This window comes from Salvelinus namaycush, chromosome 23 (genome assembly GCF_016432855.1).
Source record: "Salvelinus namaycush isolate Seneca chromosome 23, SaNama_1.0, whole genome shotgun sequence".
Taxonomy (NCBI): domain Eukaryota; kingdom Metazoa; phylum Chordata; class Actinopteri; order Salmoniformes; family Salmonidae; genus Salvelinus; species Salvelinus namaycush.
The window spans coordinates 31020305-31040302 of NC_052329.1; the positions used below are offsets into that span (position 1 = coordinate 31020305).

At 43.8% G+C, this 19998-nt stretch overlaps 1 protein-coding gene across 1 annotated transcript in view; it reads left to right on the forward strand.

Moving 5' to 3' along the window:
* LOC120018294 (ras GTPase-activating protein 2-like) overlaps positions 1–19998 on the forward strand; it is a 43322-nt gene that overhangs the window by 4769 nt on the left and 18555 nt on the right. Inside the window, exons 3-15 of the mRNA XM_038961422.1 lie at positions 1327–1430; positions 1527–1621; positions 4390–4466; positions 9307–9390; positions 9567–9639; positions 13148–13224; positions 14020–14121; positions 16454–16604; positions 17139–17287; positions 17393–17507; positions 17711–17785; positions 17919–18042; positions 19243–19349. Coding sequence (XP_038817350.1) covers positions 1327–1430; positions 1527–1621; positions 4390–4466; positions 9307–9390; positions 9567–9639; positions 13148–13224; positions 14020–14121; positions 16454–16604; positions 17139–17287; positions 17393–17507; positions 17711–17785; positions 17919–18042; positions 19243–19349 — 1333 coding nt within the window. The remainder of the gene's footprint in view (positions 1–1326; positions 1431–1526; positions 1622–4389; positions 4467–9306; positions 9391–9566; positions 9640–13147; positions 13225–14019; positions 14122–16453; positions 16605–17138; positions 17288–17392; positions 17508–17710; positions 17786–17918; positions 18043–19242; positions 19350–19998) is intronic.

The window sequence follows — 19998 nt, forward strand, 5'->3', positions numbered from 1 at the left end:
TGTGTGTGTGTGTGTGTGTGTGTGTGTGTGTGTGTGTGTGTGTGTGTGTGTGTGTGTGTGTGTGTGTGTGTGTGTGTGTGGAGGCTACAAGTGCGTAAATCCATGTGATTATGTGCACTGGAGGATGCGTGGGCGTCTGCAGCCTGTTGCCAAACCCTCACTGCGGAAGTGACAGGCAAGGCATTTCACCAATCGTGCATGCAGTATTGCATAGAAGCTAGCCTTACTTGAACACAGCTTTTATGAACAGATCACAACGTTATTAGCACTGTTTGACTTTATTAAGATAATGGAACAGATGTCTGTCAGTTGTCCTGTTTTCGTACTGGTCTGTCATACACCTGCTAGCCACGCTTAAACCTGCTTAGCTTCTACTGTTTTGAGAAAGCTACACCATTCTGCAGCCAACAGCCATTCTGGCTTCTCTTTACATAAATTATGCCTCATACCAGAGTAACTACCAAAGTAACAATTTTGCATAATAACCATGTAACAGGCTAGTAACTATGTGCAGTTATGGTACATTAACATAATTGTATTTTCTTGGAAAATATTAATAACAGTGACAAGTATTTAACTGCCTGTTAGGCTCAGAAGGGCTCTTTCTCAATTGTCTAAAAACATCTGTCCTCGCCACCTCCTTCATTGCACTGATCTGAAAGAACTGACCAGGTGAAGCCAGCCTAATGATGCGCTTTCACCTAGCAACTATTTCTAGGTTTGGGGCGGAGACGAAAATATGATAGATTTTTAAGCAATTGGGATTGGGCTCAGGACTGGAATAATTCTTTTTTTTTTTTACATGGTTCAAGTTGCACCAGCTCCTTTTCAAAACATTCTCTCCTGTCGGCCCATGCATAGTAATGAACGCAAATGACCCTGGTCATAGATGGATGGTACATCTGCTTGGCACCCTCTCTGCCTGCTCTTCCAAACCACTTGTATGCTGGTCAGTCAGTCCTAGGAGGCCTGGCCACCACAGAGCTAGGCTATATTTAGCACCTGCTGTTTAATGATTGCTGATGTAGGGCGGTCTGTGGATAAGGCCTTGGTTTGTGTTGTCGTCGGTGTGTTGTCTTCTAGCTCTTGAAATAGTATCCTGGTCCCAGATCTGTTTGTCATGCCAACTCCTTGTCACATAAGTTGTTTGGCTGAAAAAACTGTTCTGGGATCAGGCTAATCAGTCATAAACCCTTCCCAATGAAAAGCCAACCAAGTTTTCAGTAAATGTTCCCTTTCCACAGAGGTCAGCCTGTTCTCTGAACGTAGCCTAAAGATGGCGTTTTGCTCTTCACTTCAACGACTTCCTGTGTGGTTGTTTTCCAGCCCTTTCTACGGTGAGGACTTCTACTTTGAGATCCCACGACCATTTCAGTGTTTGTCCTTCTACGTATTCGCCAAGGGTGTTTTTCAAAGGGACCTGCCTGTCGGTGAGTAGGAGCTGACACACACACACAGTTACACTATGCTTTCAGCTGGAGGATTTCCAAGTATGTTGACGTCTGTCTGTCCATGTGTGGTTTCAGGGAAAGTGTCCATCCGGAAGGAGGAACTGTGTAAATTCAGTGGGAAGGAGCACTGGTTCGGCCTGCAGCCCGTGGACCCTAACTCTGAAGTCCAGGTGGGTGTCAGTCAGACCGTGTTCAGACATCTTTATGTGTACCCAGTTGGTCTGGGGGGTAAAGTTCACCTTCTAGTCAATGTGCTAGTTCCTATATGTGGTCATTTAGCCAACATAAGGCTGTTCAATGGTATTGATTCTAGTTGGTCACCAGTCAGACATTTGGCTTGGTCCAACTGTGTAACTGCAGCAGACACCTCCTCCTCCTCACATCCTGTTGTTGTATTCTCTCTAAGCTGAGAGGCTTGGCAACTGGGCTGATCCAAAGGGGCTCTAGCTCAATTGATAAAAAAATCTCTTCTCCCCTTCAATCTACACTGATTAGAAAATACTTGACAGGTGACAACAATATGGTGGAAGCTCATTGGTTGGCTTTCACCTGGTCAATTCTTTCAGATCAGGGATGAGGCAAGGAGAGGATGTACTTTTTCGAAAATTGAGAAAGAACCAGGAGCTCTGCTGTTTCTGATGGCAGGACTTCTGGCTCAAAGGAAGGAGAAAGACTGGAAAAAAAGAGGACTTCTGCTCTCCAAGGTGTATTCAATTGCTGGTCTTCTTACACTCCAATTGACTCGATACAAGGCTATCTGTAAGCGTCTGCCCTCACTGAAAAGCTACTGTCAGATACCTCTCGGTTACATAATGGTGTCATTAACCTGGTGGTGAGTGTTTTTTGTTCTTGAGTGATGAGCAGAGTTTTTAGGATATTGAAATCTGGCGGAGAACGGGCTGAAATAACCCCGTGTACTGCTGCCACAGCATCCTGAACTGACCTAAGCCCGCAGACGTGTTACCCAATCACTGTAGGCTGTGTAGGACAGTTCCATTTAACCCTATTTCACTCCACAGTTGTAGCATTTCATGTTTAGCGGTGCCCTAGTCTGGGCTATTCTGAGGAGGGATTTGCTACAGTGACTCACTCTGAAGATGACCAGGGCTGCCTCCCCAACTAGAGACACAGTTTGAGTCCAGGAAGAACAGAAGGACACCGAGCCAAGTTGGCTGTGTGTGTTTGTGGGCATAGTGTCAATTGGGCAACACCAGACGAGGACAGTGTTAGCTAGGCTAAATCCTCTATGAAGAGAGCAGCCATATTTGATTTGAAACAATCTATTATGCTTAAAAGCTCCCCATTCAGAGCATTGTGTGGGGGAGATGGACACGGGTAGAACCTAATGTTTCAGGTTCCAGTCTCGCTCATCTCACTGTAAACACGGTGCTCGTCTTCTCTAGGTATTTCACAACGCACAGCAGTTTTTTTTCTTCTTCTCTCCACTGTCGCAAACCCGCCGTTCAAAGGGCTCCTTTTAGTGTCTAAGGAAGTGTATCCTCCCACGCTCTCTTTCTCCCTCTGCCTCTCTCCCTCTCTCTTTGCAGATGCATGGCCTTTCATATGGCTTTAAGACTTGTAGAATCTTTTTCTCTCTCTCTGCAGAATCCCAAGGTTGTTGCCTCCCGTCGCTGTCATGTTGCACAAAGTTGTCATGTGAAAACAATTGTAGCGGAATTGCCCCAGTCTAGGCTATTCTGAGGAGTGTTTTCTACAGTGACTCACCCTGAAGTAGGTGTTCCAAGTCTTGTTACATCAGTGATGGACTGCAGTGTGTGTGCTTGTGTTCTCTCTGAAAAAGGGGTTGAAATTGATGCAGAAACTGTGAGTGCAGTTGGCAATAGGCTGAGAAGAACAGAGTGAGTTAGAAGTGGTTGCTTCTGTGCGGTTGTTGATGGTACAGATTGGAGTATGTTGAAGTTGCCCTTTCAGAAGTGCTTAAGGTTAGGGCTTGGGGAGGACAATCTGTTCCTATATCTGTGCCAAGTGGATACTTGTACATGGACCTGATAGTACAATACAGGCCATGTTTTGAAGGTGAGTGGCAGTGAGCTGGGTCGCTTACATTAGGGCACGCAATAGAAAATGCTTTGCAGCAGAACATTATAGAGTGCTTCTTAGTCCAGGTAGTTCGTCCCTGTTTCAGTCCATTTTCCTTCGTTCGGTGTCTAATGAACACGTACCTAGGGACATTAACTCAATCCAGCAGGCATGCCAGGGTAGTTCTCACCATGTCGACCAAGCCTTATCTTCCATTAGCAACAACGTAAGCGACAACAATCACTATCTGAGCTCAACTCATGCTGTATTGAGGAGGGGAGAGGGCATTTGTTTTTTGTTTTTTTTCTGCCTCCCTCTGACACTTCTGAAGGCAATGCAGCAGCCTTCACCACATCCGACCTGATAAAGACTTTGTGCGTTGGTTCACATGACAGCTAGCTGTGGCTTATCACACTCCCTAATGCACACACAGCCACTACAAACCTGAAGCCACCATAGAGAAAGACTGGGGAGGTTAGAGGAGTCAGCCAAATACCTTACTCATATCCACCACTTTAGAATGAACGTTTAACTCATTCATAGAGTAGGCTGCACTATGAATGTAACCTAACCTCTAAAAGTCAATTCTGAACGTATGTTCAGAGAGTACACCTTTGAGCCATGCCTCTTTTGTACTACCCCTTGTTACAGCAGCCACGGCTCATTTAAAATGTCTTGTGACTAGATTAATATAATAGCTGAATTTGACTTACAGAATACTGTGCTCTGCCTGTACCTCTCCCTCTGTGAGTAAATGAATGGGACAGATCAGACAGTACTCATTTGAATAGGATCTGGCATATACCACCAATGTTGATAGGAGAAATACTGAAGTAAATCCTGTTGACTTTCAGTATGCTCTGATGTCATGTGACGTCTCTCCTCTCTCTCCGCCCAGGGAAAGGTCCACCTGGAAATGCGTCTGAATGAACTGATCATAGAGAATGGCTCCATGTGCCAGCAGCTACTGGTCCGGTGAGTATACTGATCCAGGGTCAGATTGTTATCTTCCCCTTAATGGGTTAGGGTGGGGGGTGTAGTATAATCTGATCCTAGATCTGTGGTTAGGGGCACCTGTTACCTTAAGAAGCGTTGGAGGACTTTAACACAAGTACATTAACATGTGGATTTTCTCTATGCAGTCTTATTTGCTGTCGATAAGCCTTTGTTTGTGGCTGGGCTAGATCGGCCAGGACCATTAAGCCTCCCAGTCAGGCATCAACAGGCTCTAAGGAGCCAGAGCCCAGAGACCCAACCATGGTTTACCCTCTCTTCAGTTCCCCTTACCGCAGCTGTTTTCTCCTACTCGCGAATTCATCTCTGCTGTATTCATTTTCAACATCCCTCCCTCACACACACACACATAGCTCTCACAAACAACTTGTCTCCTCTGTTGGCGTTTGACTGTGCATCCATACTGTAGTGCTGTCCCTGAGCACTCCCTTTGGCATTGCATGTGTGTTTGTGCATTTCCAAGAGATCGTCATCTCTAGGGTTTTGTGTGCTTGCATTGTGTGTGCGTTAGTCAGTGGATGTTGTTGTTGCTTGGCTTCACTCATTCCAACCGCGGCAAGCAGGTTAATGAGGAGGAAGTGATGGCATCTCGACAGGAAACTGCTGTAGCACTGCTCCCACCGCTGTGGTTGCTGCAGCTGGCGTCTCAGAACCGCCGCGCTGCCGTCGTCGGTGTGTCACCACTACCTGCTCACTGTTACTGTCTCCTCCACCCTGACCTGTCACTGTGGGAGGATTAGGGTAGTAAAGCTACCAGTAATTGACCAAAGTTACCAGAATCTTTGGTAGTTTTGGTAATTAATTTTAAAAAATATGGCAATCTATGGTAACTTTGGTTATTTTTTTATATATATATACTTTTTTGGGGGGGGGGGGTAATTTATACTTGAATATTTTTTTTAAAGTATTTATATTATTCATAATATACACTGAGGGTGCAAAATATTAAGAACACCTGCTCTTTCCATGACAGACTGACCAGGTGAATGCTTTTTTTTTTAAAATCTACTTCAATCGGGGAAGATGAAGGGGAGGAGACGGGTTAAAGAATGATTTTTAAGCCTTGAGACAATTGAGACATGGATTGTGTATGTGTTCCATCCACGGGGTGAATGGGCAAGACAAAATATTAAAGGTCCTTTGAATCAGTCGAGGCTGCTGAGGGGCTCCTAATAATGGTTGGAACGGCACGAATGGAATGGCATCAATATTAAGACGGTGTTCCTAATGTTTTGTCCACTCACTCATAAACCATATGTTTCAAGAGAAAATGGCCTAATTAATGAAGGATGCGTCTAATCAACAATGGGACTATTTTCAATGAACTCTGCAACTCTTTCAGCTGTTCACTTTTTTCAGCTGTTCACTTTTTTCACAACTGCCACCAGTTTGACGGCAAAATATTGACTAAACAAATACATATTGACATGGTGAAAGAAATGTGTGTAAAGAAAGAAAAAGAAAAAAAAAAAATATATATAAGGGAATTTCATGCTGAAACCCTCATTAAACACCAATGCTATTAAAGGTTAAGGTTTATTTAGGATTGTTTTACAGGTTTGTTTTTCTTTTTTTAATGATGCCCTGTGCCTAGACAAACCATGCCTACACTTCCTGCCTATCTCTTCTCTGAGAGTTAACAAATTAATAACAAAATCAGCCAATTCATTCACACTTTTGGTTGCATCCTGTACTGCTAATTTGCATTGCATCCTGTCTGGTGTTTACATAGGCGCTGTTCTGGCAATCTGACCTACCCACTCAGGATGTGCTATTACCCTCAATCAAGATTTTTTTTGTATACTTGTTGGATACATGTTGTAAAAGTGTACTAGCCTTACTTTAAAAATAGGAAACGATAGGGATAACTTGAAGGGATATTTCAAAATGTGCATCCTTTCCCACCATCAACATGTGTGAAAATTGCACATTTCTATGTTTTGTAGTAAAAAAGATATCTTTCTCTAAGTTTCCAATGCATCATGCGATTTTTAACCAATTATGAGCAGGCATTGCCTACTAAATGGTCTAATAATGGTTGATGATGTCATTGGAAACACTTATCTTCCTCTATATTTTTAACTACAAAACATAAAAACGTGCCATGATGAAACACCAGACAGGATGCAATGCAAATTAGCAGTACAGGATGCAACCAAAAGTGTGAATGAATGAACACATGAATAACAATCATTTAGTGAACCTGGAGGCCCTCCAGGAGCACACGGTCCAGCACACTGCAGAGGGAGGTGGTTACCCTGTGGGCCCCTGCATACAGTGAGCAGGTCTGCTGCTTTTGAGCGCCTGTACCGTGTGAACATACATGGATCATTACCCTCCAGGCATACAGCAACACTCTTCCTGCCACTTTATTTGTATATAACCACACATTCATTATTTACATTTAGTTATACCCCCCCTTTGCATAAACAATGGTAAAACTCTGCTTAATCCTAACCATTAAGTTATTATTGACACCTTCTTCCTCAAACAAAGGTAATCATGCCCATGTTCTGCCCTTCATTAGTGACTACCCATGACCCAGATCAACTGAAAACAGTACATCAACTACCCATGACCCAAATCAACTGAAAACAGTACATCAACTAATCATGACCCAGATCAACTGAAAACAGGACATCAACTAATCATGACAGATCAACTGTGGTCATCTTGTTAGATGCAGGAAAAATGCAACTTGAAAGGGATGTTACAATCTGAAAAGGCATTGGAAATGTATTCATGTTTGTAACATTATACTCGAGTTGCTTTAAAAAAGGAGGGAAATTAAATGTTTAAGGAAATTGGGTTCTTATTCTCTGACTCCTTTATGGTCAAATCATTTCTTTGCTGTGGTTTGGTTCAAGTTTTGGCCAGACTACATGTTGAACTCCCCCGCAACCCTCTGGCTGGCTGTTAGTAATGCCCAATAAGCCCCATCCCTCATAGACTTAAATATATGTTTCTGTGTGAGTTTATTTAAGCAATATGGCCCGAGGTGGTGTGGTGTATGGCCAACACCACGGCTGAGGGCTGTTCTTATGCGCGATGCAATGCGGAGCGCTTGGCTGTGGTATATTGGCCATATACCACCAACCCCTGAGTTGCCTTATAAACTGGTTATTAGAGCAGTAAAAATAAATGTTTTGTCATACCCTTGGTATAAGGTCTGGTATACCACGGCTGTCAGCCGATCAGCATTCAGAGCTCGAACCACCCAATTTATAATTGTGAAATATATGTTTATATTTAGCATCACTGTTGTACTGTAGTAGCTTCAGTTTGCTTTAAAAAAAGAAAAAGATGTGACAAGTTATATCTTGTGTCCTCTTTGAAAATCTATGGTAGATAAACTGTTGCATCTCTGTACTATAATGAATAGCAACTACTGTAGTATGTACCAAATACACCCGTGACCGTGTCAATGGGAATATATCCCACATTCTGGACTACTTTTGGCTCCCTATGTCGTAGAAAGAAACACCATACCATATCTCTCTGTCAACGTGGGGCTCCCGGGTGGCGCAGCGGTCTAAGGCACTGCATCTTGGTGCTAGAGGTGTCCCTACAGACCAAGGTTCGATTCCAGGTTGTATCACAACCGGCCGTGATTGGGAGTCCCATAGGGCGGTGCACAATTGGCCCACCGTCGTTAGGGTTTGGCCGGGGTAGGCCGTCATTGTAAATAAGAATTTGTTCTTAACTTACTTGCCTAGTTAAATTATCAAAATCAGCCAACTGACAGAGAAGGTAGGAAGTGTAGGCATGGTTTGTCTAAAGCCATAGGGTGTCATGACGATTTTCCCTAACCACTCACTCAGCCATGGGACTAATGAACAGCTACAGATGTCTGTGATGTATGCTGTAAGAATGTCACCAAAGCCGTGTGTGTCTGACACAGACAACGACAGTGTACCAGTGTGTGTCCTCCCTAGCGTTACAAAGGAAAGACTTACTGTAAACTTTCTAATAGAATTTGGTAACTTTCACGTTTTGGTGGGAAATTTTATAAAATGACATTTAGTGGCTTTTGGGGGTACTTCAGATTATCACAGGTGTGTGTAATCTCTGGCCCTCTGTGTGGCATTATCACACGTAAAATATATTAAATAAGTAAGATTTAAAAAAAAATATATATATATATATATATATATATATAAAAAATATTGAATGACAAACCTGTAAAACATTATCCTAAAAACATGTAATAGCACTTTAGATTGTGCTGCTACCCTCCAATGAAGATTTGTTTTGTCAGTTGTCATACATTTTATAAAAGTGTAATAGCCTAACATTAAAAATAGGAAAGGATAGGGATAATGTTCCACTTCATATTCATCATCTCCAGCACCACCCCAACATCATCATATGGGAAAATAGTGCGTTTCTATGTTTTGTAGTAAAAAATATAGAGGAATATAAGTGTTTCCAATGACATCATCAACCATTATTAGACCATTTAGTAGGCAATGCCTGCTCATAATTGGTTAAAAATCGCATGATGCATTGGAAACTTAGAGAAAGATATATTTTTTACTACAAAACATAGAAATGTGCAATTTTCACATATGTTGGGGTGGTGCTGGAGATGAAGTTGAAACATTTCCCTACAAAGACTTAATAATGTGCATGTTTACAGTTTTTGTAGCATATTTCATATATGTAGCACATTGTGAGTGGTAGGTCAGATTGTCAGAACACTGTAATATTGATATGAGAAACACTATGGTCAATCCTGTCAAAGTTTAGTGTATTCTATGGTTTTATTAGTGTTTTCTCCTGTTGCTTTTGTCTCCCCCAGGATAATAGAATGCCAGGGCTTGCCTCTGATCAGTGGACAGAACTGTGACCCGTATGCCACTGTCTCGCTCGTTGGGCCTGCCAGGTAAGACAAGACTAGACTACCATCCTCTGCAGTGGAACATGATTATGAGCTCACTTCAATTGAACCCACATAGCTAATGCAATGTGTCAACATTTTAGGCATTATATCCGTTATTCTTTCATATATACCCCCATGAGAAAGGTTTGAGTATATTTCTGACTCTTCTGTCTCCTTAGGTCTGACCAGAAGAAAACAAAGGTGAAAAAGAAGACCAGCGACCCTCAGTTTGAGGAAACCTTTAACTTTGAGGTAAACTTAATTTACATCTGGCGGCTCATGTCATCTGTTTTCTTCCCAACAGAGGAAAACTGACTAAAATGGGGAGAGACTAACAGGAATGCTCACATTTTGTTTTCCATTCCAAAATGTTTTAAACAGTTTTCCATTGCGTGCCCTAATGAACGCAACCTAGGTGTCTGGCTGGTTTTGACAGTTCATCAAATTTTGTCACATGCGCCGAGTACAGCAGGTGTTGACCTTACAGTGAAATGCTTACTTACAAGACCTTAACCAACAATGCAGTTTTAAGAAAATACCAACAACAAAAAAGTAAGAGAAGAATAACAAATATTTAAAGAGCAGCAGTAAATAACAATAGCTGGGCTACAGTATATACAGGGGGCACTGGTGTCGTGTGCGGGGGCACCAGTGTCAAGGTAATATGTACATGTAGGTAGAGTTAAAGTGACTATGCATAGATAATAACAGAGAGTAGCAGCAGAGTAGAAGGGGTGGGGGGGGCAGCAATGCAAATAGTCCGAGTTGCCATTTGATTAGCTGTTCAGGAGTCTTATGGCTTGGGGTAGAAGTTGTTTAGAAGCCTCTTGGACCTAGACTTAGCGCTCCGGTACCACTTGCCGTGCGGTAGCAGAGAGAACAGTATATGACTAGGGTGGCTGGAGTCTTTGTCAATTTTTAGGGCCTTCCTCTGACACCGCCTGGTATAGAGGTCCTGGATGGCAGGAAGCTTGGCCTCAGTGATGTACTGGGCTGTACGCACTACCCTCTAGTGCCTTGCGGTCAGAGGCCGAGCAGTTGCCATACCAGTGATGCAACCCGTCAGGATGCTCTCGATGGTGCAGCTGTAAAACCTTTTGAGAATCGGAGAACCCATGCCAAGTCTTTTCAGTCTCCTGAGGGGGAATAGGTTTTGTCGTGCCCTCTTCATGACTATCTTGGTGTGCTTGGACCATGTTAGTTTGTTGGTGACGTGGACGCCAAGGAACTTGAAGCTCTCAACCTGCTCCACTACAGCCCTGTCAATGTTAATGGATGTGTGCTCAGTCCTCCTTTTCCTGTAGTCCACAATCAACTCCTTTGTCTTGATCACGCTGAGGGAGAGGTTGTTGTCCTTGCACCACGCGGTCAGGTCTCTGACCTCCTCCCTATAGGCTGTCTCATCGTTGTAGGTGATCAGGCCTACCACTGGTGTCATCAGCAAACTTAATGATGGTGTTGGAGTCGTGCCTGGCTGTGCAGTCATGAGTGAACAGGAGGGGACTGAGCACACACCCCTGAGGGGCCCACGTGTTGAGGATCAGCGTGGCGGATGTGTTGTTACCTACCCTTATCACCAGGGGGCGGCCCATCAGGAAGTCCAGGATCCAGTTGCAGAGGGAGGTGTTTAGTCCCAGGGTCCTTAGCTCAGTGATGAGCTTTGTGGGCACTATGGTGTTGAGAGCTGAGCTGTAGTCAATGAATAACATTCACACATAGGTGTCCTTTTGTCCAGGTGTGAAAGGGCAGTGTGGAGTGCAATAGAGATTCCTATCATCTGTGGATCTGTTGGTGCGGTATGCAAATTGGAGTGGTCTAGGGTTTCTGGGATAATGGTGTAGATGTGAGCCATGACCAGCCTTTCAAAGCATTTCATGGCTACAGATGTGAGTGCTACGGGTCAGTAGTCATTTAAGCAGGTTACCTTAGTGTTCTTGGGCACAGGGACTATGGTGATCTGCTTGAAACATGTTGGTATTACAGACTTAGACAGGAAGAGTTTGAAAATGTCAGTGAAAACACTTGCCAGTTGGTCAGCACATGCTCGGAGTACACATCCTGGTAATCCGTCTGGCCCAGCGGCCTTGTGAATGTTGACCTATTTAAAGGTCTTACTCATATCGGCTGCGGAGAGAGTGATCACACAGTCGTCCGGGAACAGCTGATGCTCTCATGCATGTTTTAGTGTTGCTTGCCCTTGAAGTGAGCATAGAAGTTATTTAGCTCGTCTGGTAGGCTTGTGTCACTGGGCAGCTCTCGGCTGTGCTTCCCTTTGTAGTCTGTAATAGTTTGCAAGCCCTGCCACATCCGACGAGCATCTGAGCCGGTGTAGTACGATTCGATCTTAGTCCTGTATTGATGCTTTGCCTGTTTGATGGTTCATCAGAGGCCATAGCGGGATTTCTTATAAGCTTCCGGGTTGGAGTCCTGCTCCTTGAAAGCGGCAGCTCTACCCTTTAGCTCAGTGCGAATGTTGCCTGTAATCCATGGCTTCTGGTTGGGGTATATACATACAGTCACTGTGGGGACGCTGTCCTCGATGCACTTATTGATAAAGTCAGTGACTGATGTGGTGTACTCCTCAATGCCATCGGAAGAATCCCGGAACATATTGCAATCTGTGCTAGCAAAACAGTCCTGTAGTTTAGCATCTGCTTCATCTGACCACTTTTTTATAGACCGAGTCAATGGTGCGTCCTGCTTTAATGTTTGGTTGTAGACAGGAATCAGGAGGATAGAATTATGGTCAGATTTGCCAAATGGAGGGTGAGAGAGTTTTGTACGCGTCTCTGTGTGTGGAGTAAAGGTGGTCTATTATTATTTTTTCCCTTTGGTTGCACGTTTTAACATGCTTATAGAAATTAGGTAAAACTGATTTAAGTTTCCCTGCATTAAAGTCCCCCGCCACTAGGAGCGCCGCCTCTGGATGAGATTTTTCCTGTTTGCCTATGGCCGTATACAGCTCATTGAGTGCGGTTTTAGTGCCAGCATCGGTCTGTTGTGGTATGTAGACAGCTATGAAAAATACAGATGATAAACTCTCTAGGTAGATAGTGTGGTCTACAGCTTATCATGAGATACTCTACCTCAGGCGAGCAAAACCTCGAGACTTACTTAGATATCGTGTGCCAGCTGTTGTTTACATATATGCATAGGCCCCCGCCCCGTGTCTTACCAGAGGCTGCTGTTCTGTCCTGCCGATAGTGTAACCCACCAACTGTATGTTCTTAATGTCGTCTTTCAGCCATGACTCGGTGAAACATAAGATATTACAGTTTTCAATGTCCCGTTGGTAGGATATACATGCTTTCAGTTCGTCCCATTTTATTTTCCAACAATTGAACGTTAGCTAGCAGGACGGAAGGCAAAGGCAGATTAGCCACCCGTCGCTTGATCCTCACAAGGCACCCTGATCTTTTTCCGCGAAATCTCAGTTTCCTTCTCCAGCTAATGATGGGGATCTGGGCCTGGTCAGGTGTCTGTAGTAGTATATCCCTCCCGTCTGACTCATTGAAGAAAAACTCTGTCTAATCTGAGGTGAGTAATCGCAGTTCTGATGTCCAGAAGCTCTTTTCGGTCATAAGAGACGGTAGCAGCAACATTATGTACAAAACAACGCAAAAAAAAAATATATATTTGCATGGTTGGTTAAGAGCCGTTAAGACGGCAGCCATCCCCTCCGGCGTCATCACGTTAACTCGTCTGAGTTGGTATTTGCTGGAGAAGACTGATGTAAATTCCATCTTGTTGTTGTCCTCAGGTCACAAGGCCCAACAGTTACACAAAAAAGTCTAATTTCCAAGTAGAGGAGGAGGACATTGAAAAGCTGGAGATCAAGTGAGTATGCCATCTCCCCTTTCCCCTCTTCTTTTCCCTTTCCTCTCCTCCTTTCTCTTCTATTTTTCTCTTCTCTTTTTTTCTCTTTTCTCCTTCTGCTTTTCTCTCTTCTTTTTTTCCTATATTTTCCTTCCGACCTTTAACAGAACATCTGTGGGTTGGATTTTTTCCACATACTGACAAACAGACCACCATACCTCCATCTCTCTGGAGCGACTTCTGGGATGTAATCAGAAGAGGATTTTTCAAGTGTGTTTCAATTCAACCAGATTTGATTGGATTGTGTTAGTCACCACCGGTGTAGTGTGTAATGCAAAGTTGGTGGTTAAGGACCTGTGGGGTTTGTGTCTCTGTTTGCGTCACCTACAGCCGACTGACTCATAGCTACATAGCTCACTGGGTTTACAGTTGGGTAAGACTAGGCTGGGCCGAGAGAGGTAAACACACATGCATGACTTTCAGGTTTGGATTTGAGGTGATTTTAATTGCATGTGTATTTTTTAAGTGTACTGCAATTTGTATACTTCACACCGGTAAGGAGTAACTCATCAGTGTATTTTGTGTTTATGTGTTGCGATTGATGTGGTTGTGTTTTCCATGAGAGTGCCAGCCAGCCAATGGTAAGTGGTGTGTTGGGAAGGGGCATTGGTCCCTTATTTGTAGATTTTTATAGTGTATTTGCAAATATCACATTCAATTAGTATGTGTGATTGAGTGTTTCTCTCTCTCTCTCTCTCTGTGGTGTGTGTGTGTGTGTGTGTGTGTGTGTGTGTGTGTGTGTGTGTTCCTCTGCAGAGTTGACTTGTGGAACAATGGGAATTTGGCGCAGGATGTCTTCCTTGGGGAGACACGGGTATCTGTCAAGATCCTGCGAAATGACCACATTCACAGGGCCTGGTAAGAATGGTGACACATCACATCACAGCTTCACCTCGCACATTGTCTTCCTGATGCTTCCGCGCCAGGTTACTCACACTAACTCGAGAGATTTTGCATACTGACGCACCAATATGCAAAGGTGCACGTAGTGTCCGCATGCCCATAGGAGCCCACAGCTCTAGCTTCTAACTACACACTCAGACACTGCTGTGTGTGTATTCAGAAACACACTGGTTGCATTCGAAAATGGCATGCTATTCCTTCTACACTGCACTACTTTGTACCAGAGCCACATAGTCTACTAGGGAAATCGGATGACCGTGACACACTTTCTTTCTCTCACATGAACACGTTGTGCACTCACTGCACGCAGCCACACGCCTGCTGCTGCGCTCAACCTGAAGAATGTAATCTGACTGCCGCGCTAGCTAGCTGAAATGAATAGACTGATTAGCAGATGACAGATAAGGGGACATGACGGGGACATGACACAGGGGGTCTTACGTACTCCGCTGCTACTCGCCTCGTTTTATCAGCCACAACAATCCGGCGCTCTGACGTCACACCCCTCACAGTGCTGACCTTCTTTTCTGCGTAGATCCGTGGATGCTAGATCAGATCTGCACATTGTGAGGTGGATGTTAAAAAGGCCCATACTCACAAATAATCTGAGGGGTAAAGTTGATCTAGGATCAGGTTCCCCCTGTCCATATAATCTTATTCATTATGATTTAAAAGGCACAACTGATCCTACAATGTATCAGTCCTGCTGCAATACTCTTTGTGAATAGAGGAATAAGGGTACATCCAGTTCCTTGATATTTTTTCCTATTTCTACTTAATAGTAATACGTTTTTTTTTCTTGTTTTAAAGGTGCTACACATCGGATTTATTCTTTTTGTATTGTAATTTCAGAATTTCCATTTATATCTTGCGCTAATAGTGGAATTATAGTGTGTCACAGTATTACTTACAACTCACAGTGTTGTGATTGGCTATGATATTCGCCTATTGATTTCTCCCGCCAGAACAGCGTCTGTTGTCAAACTGGGAAAACTGTTCTGACTTTGTGGCTGTGTTATCTACTGGAAATCACTATAATTTCCTGGTAGCTAAAATTCGACACTTCTCTCAATTTCAGTTTACCTGAGAAAATAAGCACTGAATAGTGTAGGGAATCATTGTATTATTTTTACAGCTGTTGTCGGTTTTGGTCTACCAGCTTCAAACAGCGGTTTTCGAAATTATACAAAATCCTACGTATAGCACCTTTAACAATATATAATTGGAGATAAACCTGTGCCAGATCTTGTCCCCCGGTCTAGCAACTCTATATCTGTGGTACTTTTTTGGACTGGTTACTTCCGTCGTCTTCAGACTGCTTTGAACACTGCGATGGTGGTGTTCTGTAAACTGTGTGTGTGTGCACGCATCTAGGTGATAAGGGATTATGCAGATACCGATCTATGTGTTTTGCATGAAGGCCGTGAGACTAGTGTGTGGGTGTCAGTTTGCATGGAGACAGCAGAACCCCATCTCCTGTAGAGAGAGGGAGAGAAAGGCAGGGATGATCTATACATACACTCTAACATACAGACCCACAACTCGGCTGAACAAAATGTATATTGATCTATTGACTGTCCCAGAATACATGGGCTCAACTGAGGTGTCTGAGTACTGCAGTACGATTACAGTTCAAGCAGATTAGAGACAAACATAGCTGCAGCTTTCAAAGCGATGAAGAGTTCCAGCCTGATGTAAATCTGTGAAAACTGCTCCATCTGTTGGTGGCTAGGCAGCTATACAGACTCACCCAGCTCATTCACACACTGCTTAAACACACAGCTTAATTGTTTTTCGCGTTCTGTTTGAAGTCTTTGCATAGTTTTTTTTATTTTAAAGCTACTACACTACCAGAGGTGTAAAACTCCAACTCCAAAGCTTTTTTTATATAAATGCTACTTTATTATGTTTGTTTAATCGATGTGGACAGGAAATGGATTTGAAAGTGAAAAAGCACTATATGGCTGAAAACGTCACATTTCATGACCCATGTAGCGGGCAGCATTGACAGCATCATTTGCGTCTCACCACTAGGGTTGCGAAATTCTGGTAACTTTGCCAAAACTCCCAGTTTTTCCAGACATTCTGGTTGGAGGACTCCAGATGTCCTGCTTACTCTGTCCTGATTCCATGAAGCTTTCAACCGGTATTTCTATATTAAACCTGGACATAAGTTATCGGAAATGTGCAACCCTACTCTAAACTGTCAAATACAAATGTGTCGGCTGGCCATCACTCTTAACGCTGACTGGGTGTGTTTTGTTGGGTGTCTTTCTCTTGTCCACAGGTATCTCCTCCAGCCTAAAGGGAACGGGAAGTCCAAGACAGACGACCTGGGCTCTCTGAGGCTCAACGTAACCTACACCGAGGACAATGTGCTGCCATCCGCCTGCTACACACCACTCCGCACGCTGCTGCTCAAGTCCCCAGACATTAAGGTACTAACCTCACACACCTGGTCTGCCTGAATGGTACATTATGCTCTTTAAGGAACTTAAAGGGATGCTAGCTGATACCCATTTTCTTCCAGTCATTGTACTAACGCTAGTTAGCATTGGCTCGGGAAACTACCTCAAACTTCCTTCATACTGAACACAGACATAACAATGGCATCCACAAGTTCATCTGACTCAGAGGAAGTAAACACAGGGCCTCATTACCCAAATCCCCAAGTTTCCCTTTAAGGAAGAAAGTTATGAGTGTACAATAGAGGACGCATAGGACCGACAATCTGTCAAAAACCATCAGTGGCCAACCATCACTCACAGACCCCACTGTGTATTCCACACCGCTGCCAGTAGTTTTTCATGAGTGGTGGCCATCTACACGTTAAAATGCGGTCAACTAATAACCATTAGTGGCTGACCAATCATTGCTCACAGTATGGTGCCTTTTGAGAATAAGAGGATTTTTTTCAGAACCTCTCTCTGTCCCCCCCGCCTCTCTCCATCTATCTCTCTTCCCCCTCTCAGCCCATCTCGGCGTCAGCGGCCCACATTCTGGGGGACATCTGCAGGGAGAGGTATGAGGCGGTGCTGCCCGTGGTCCGCCTGCTGCTCCACCACAGCCGCCTGGTGCCCTTCGTCTCCGCCATCACTGTCCTGGAACTGGAGAACACTCAGTGAGTAGTACACACTTCTCCTGGGCCCTATGGGCTCTGGACAAAAGTAGTGCTCTATATAGTGAATAGGCATCCTGTCCTCTGAACCCCGTCTTGTCTGTCTAGGGAGGCCAACACCATTTTCCGTGGCAACTCCCTGGCAACGCGCTGCATCGACGACATGATGAAGATTGTAGGGCGGAGCTACCTGACGGTCACCCTGAAGCCTGTATTGGATGAGGTAATGTACATCATATGTTACCTGGGGAATAATGTGAGAAAATGGATTATGTCATAGATTAACACCGATCCTAAGAAGAAAGCCCTGCTATGAACCACATCGTAGAAGCTCATTCCATAACCTAGGAACAACATGTTTGAAAATGCATTCAAAACTCAGCATAACAGCTAAATTAAAAGTTATCTTCTTTTTTTTTCTCGTAGATTTGTGAATCCAACAAAACCTGTGAGATTGACCCGATCAAACTGAAAGAAGGAGACAACGTTGAGGTCAACAAGGTACAGTATACATTTGTCCGGTGCATCGCAAGCTGTCTATCAGTGTATTGTCTAGTAGTGGGGTGGTATACAGAATGACCTGTTATAATAAGTGTATGTGTGTGTTCACGACGTGCGTGTCCATCCTCTCCAGGAGAACCTGCAGGGGTACGTTCAGAAGGTGTTCTCGTCCATCACCCAGTCCAGCTCCAGCTGTCCCCCGCTCATGTGTGACGTGTTCCGCTCGCTGCGTCACATGGCCTCCAAGCGGTTCCCAGGTGAGCGGGGCATCACGCGCATCTTCGTCCTCTCTCCTCACCTTCATCCTACCTCATCCTCAGCAGGATTGCACAATTCCGGAAAGCTTTCCAAAGTTCCTGGGTTTAAAAAAAATCCTGTTTGGGGGGTTGCTAAACTTTCCGGGAAAGTTTCTGGAGTTTTGCAACCCTATTCCTCAGTCACAGCTCTCTCATCAATACTCACTGTGCCTCATCACATTAGAGAGAACGTCCACTAACCACAAATCAAGTTTCTGAGATGTTTTCATACCACAAATATAGGGTTGATTTTGTGTAAGTCCCTTTTTATAAGCATTAGTGTAGAAAGGTCCAGGTCTCTATCCAAAGGAAAAGATGGTAGATTAGATACAGAAATATTATGCCAATCTTTCCCAAGTATTATCTAGTTACTTTTACAGAGTGGTTTTTATAAAGTATCTTCCATCAGTAAGCAGCATGTTGTAGAGACCATGTCCACCATGAGGTGGAGCCAGAAGCCTGACTAAAGTGCAGGAGATTGTCTCATAGTATGTATGACAGAGGCCCTTCAAGTAGAAGCTACTGAATCTGTGAGAAGGTCCTGTTAATGTGTAGTGTTGGAGCTTTGTACGAGTCATGTTCTCATAAACCGCTATGCTCATATGAATTGGCATCTTTTTAATGGTAGGAGGAGCATGACCTGTGTATGTCTGTGTGTGTTTGTAAAAGTGTGTGTACTGTGGACAGCACTGCACAGTCCCAAATCAATTATTGTACCCTTTGTTGATCTGAAAGTAGTGGATGGGTATCAACCCTGATATAGGGTCTTTGCTTACGTCAATCCCGATCCAGTCCTTTCAAATCCACTAGGTGAGTCAATAAGGTCCAGGGAACAGATGAGATCAGTCTGGAACTGGGCCTGTCCCAGTTGTTAGCCTGTCTGGGGTCAATGGGTGTATCTGCATTGCTTGCTGTTTGGGGTTTTAGGCTGGGTTTCTGTACAGCACTTTGTGATGTAAAAAGGGCTTTATAAATACATTTGATTGATGTGATTAATGGGATAGTTCACCAAATTAAAAAAAATTACATCCTTATTTTCTTACCTTGTGAGCAGTCAAATAGATAAGGACAGGTAGCAAAGCTTTATTTTTATCTGTGCTTCTCCTGTCCCCTCTGTCCTCTACCCCCCCCTTTTCTCTCCCTTCCTCCTCTCCCCTGCAGATGATCCTCACGTCCAGTATTCGGCAGTCAGCAGCTTCGTGTTCCTGCGCTTCTTCGCCGTCGCCGTTCTCTCACCACACACCTTCCAGCTCCGCCCACACCATCCTGTGAGTACGCCCATATGCCTATGTTCTTTACATTTGTGTCACATAGGAGGTATCCCAAGTGTTTGCACTTTAGTGTTCACTTAGAAGTGAAAGTGTTCCCCCTATATTTGGGCTCCCGATTGGCGCAGTGGTCTAAGGCACTGCATCTCAGTGCTTGAGGCGTCACTACAGACACCCTGGTTTGAATCCAGGCTGTATCACAACCGGCCATGATTGGGAGTCCCATTTTGGCCGGTGTAGGCCGTCATTGTAAATAAGAATTTGTTCTTAATTGACTTGCCTAGTTAAATAAAGTTATAAAAAAATATATAATAATTTAGAAGCGGGACCTCACTGGTGCTAAATCATTGCCACCACTCCCAAAAATATGATTAGAAAATATATTTTTTTTTACTAAATATTTATTCTGAGACCTGCTTTTAAGATAATTGACAAAATCTTGCACTAAGTGCTTTTTCTACTTACCCAGAGTCTGAACTCATGGATACAAATGTTGTCTCAACATGCAGAAGTTGCTAACTAGCATTAGCACAATGACTGGAAGTCTTTGGAACAGCTAGATTTTGTTATTGTGCTAATGCAAGTAAGCATTGACTCACAAAAATACTTTAAACGTACTTCAAACTGCACACAGAGATATAAAAATGGT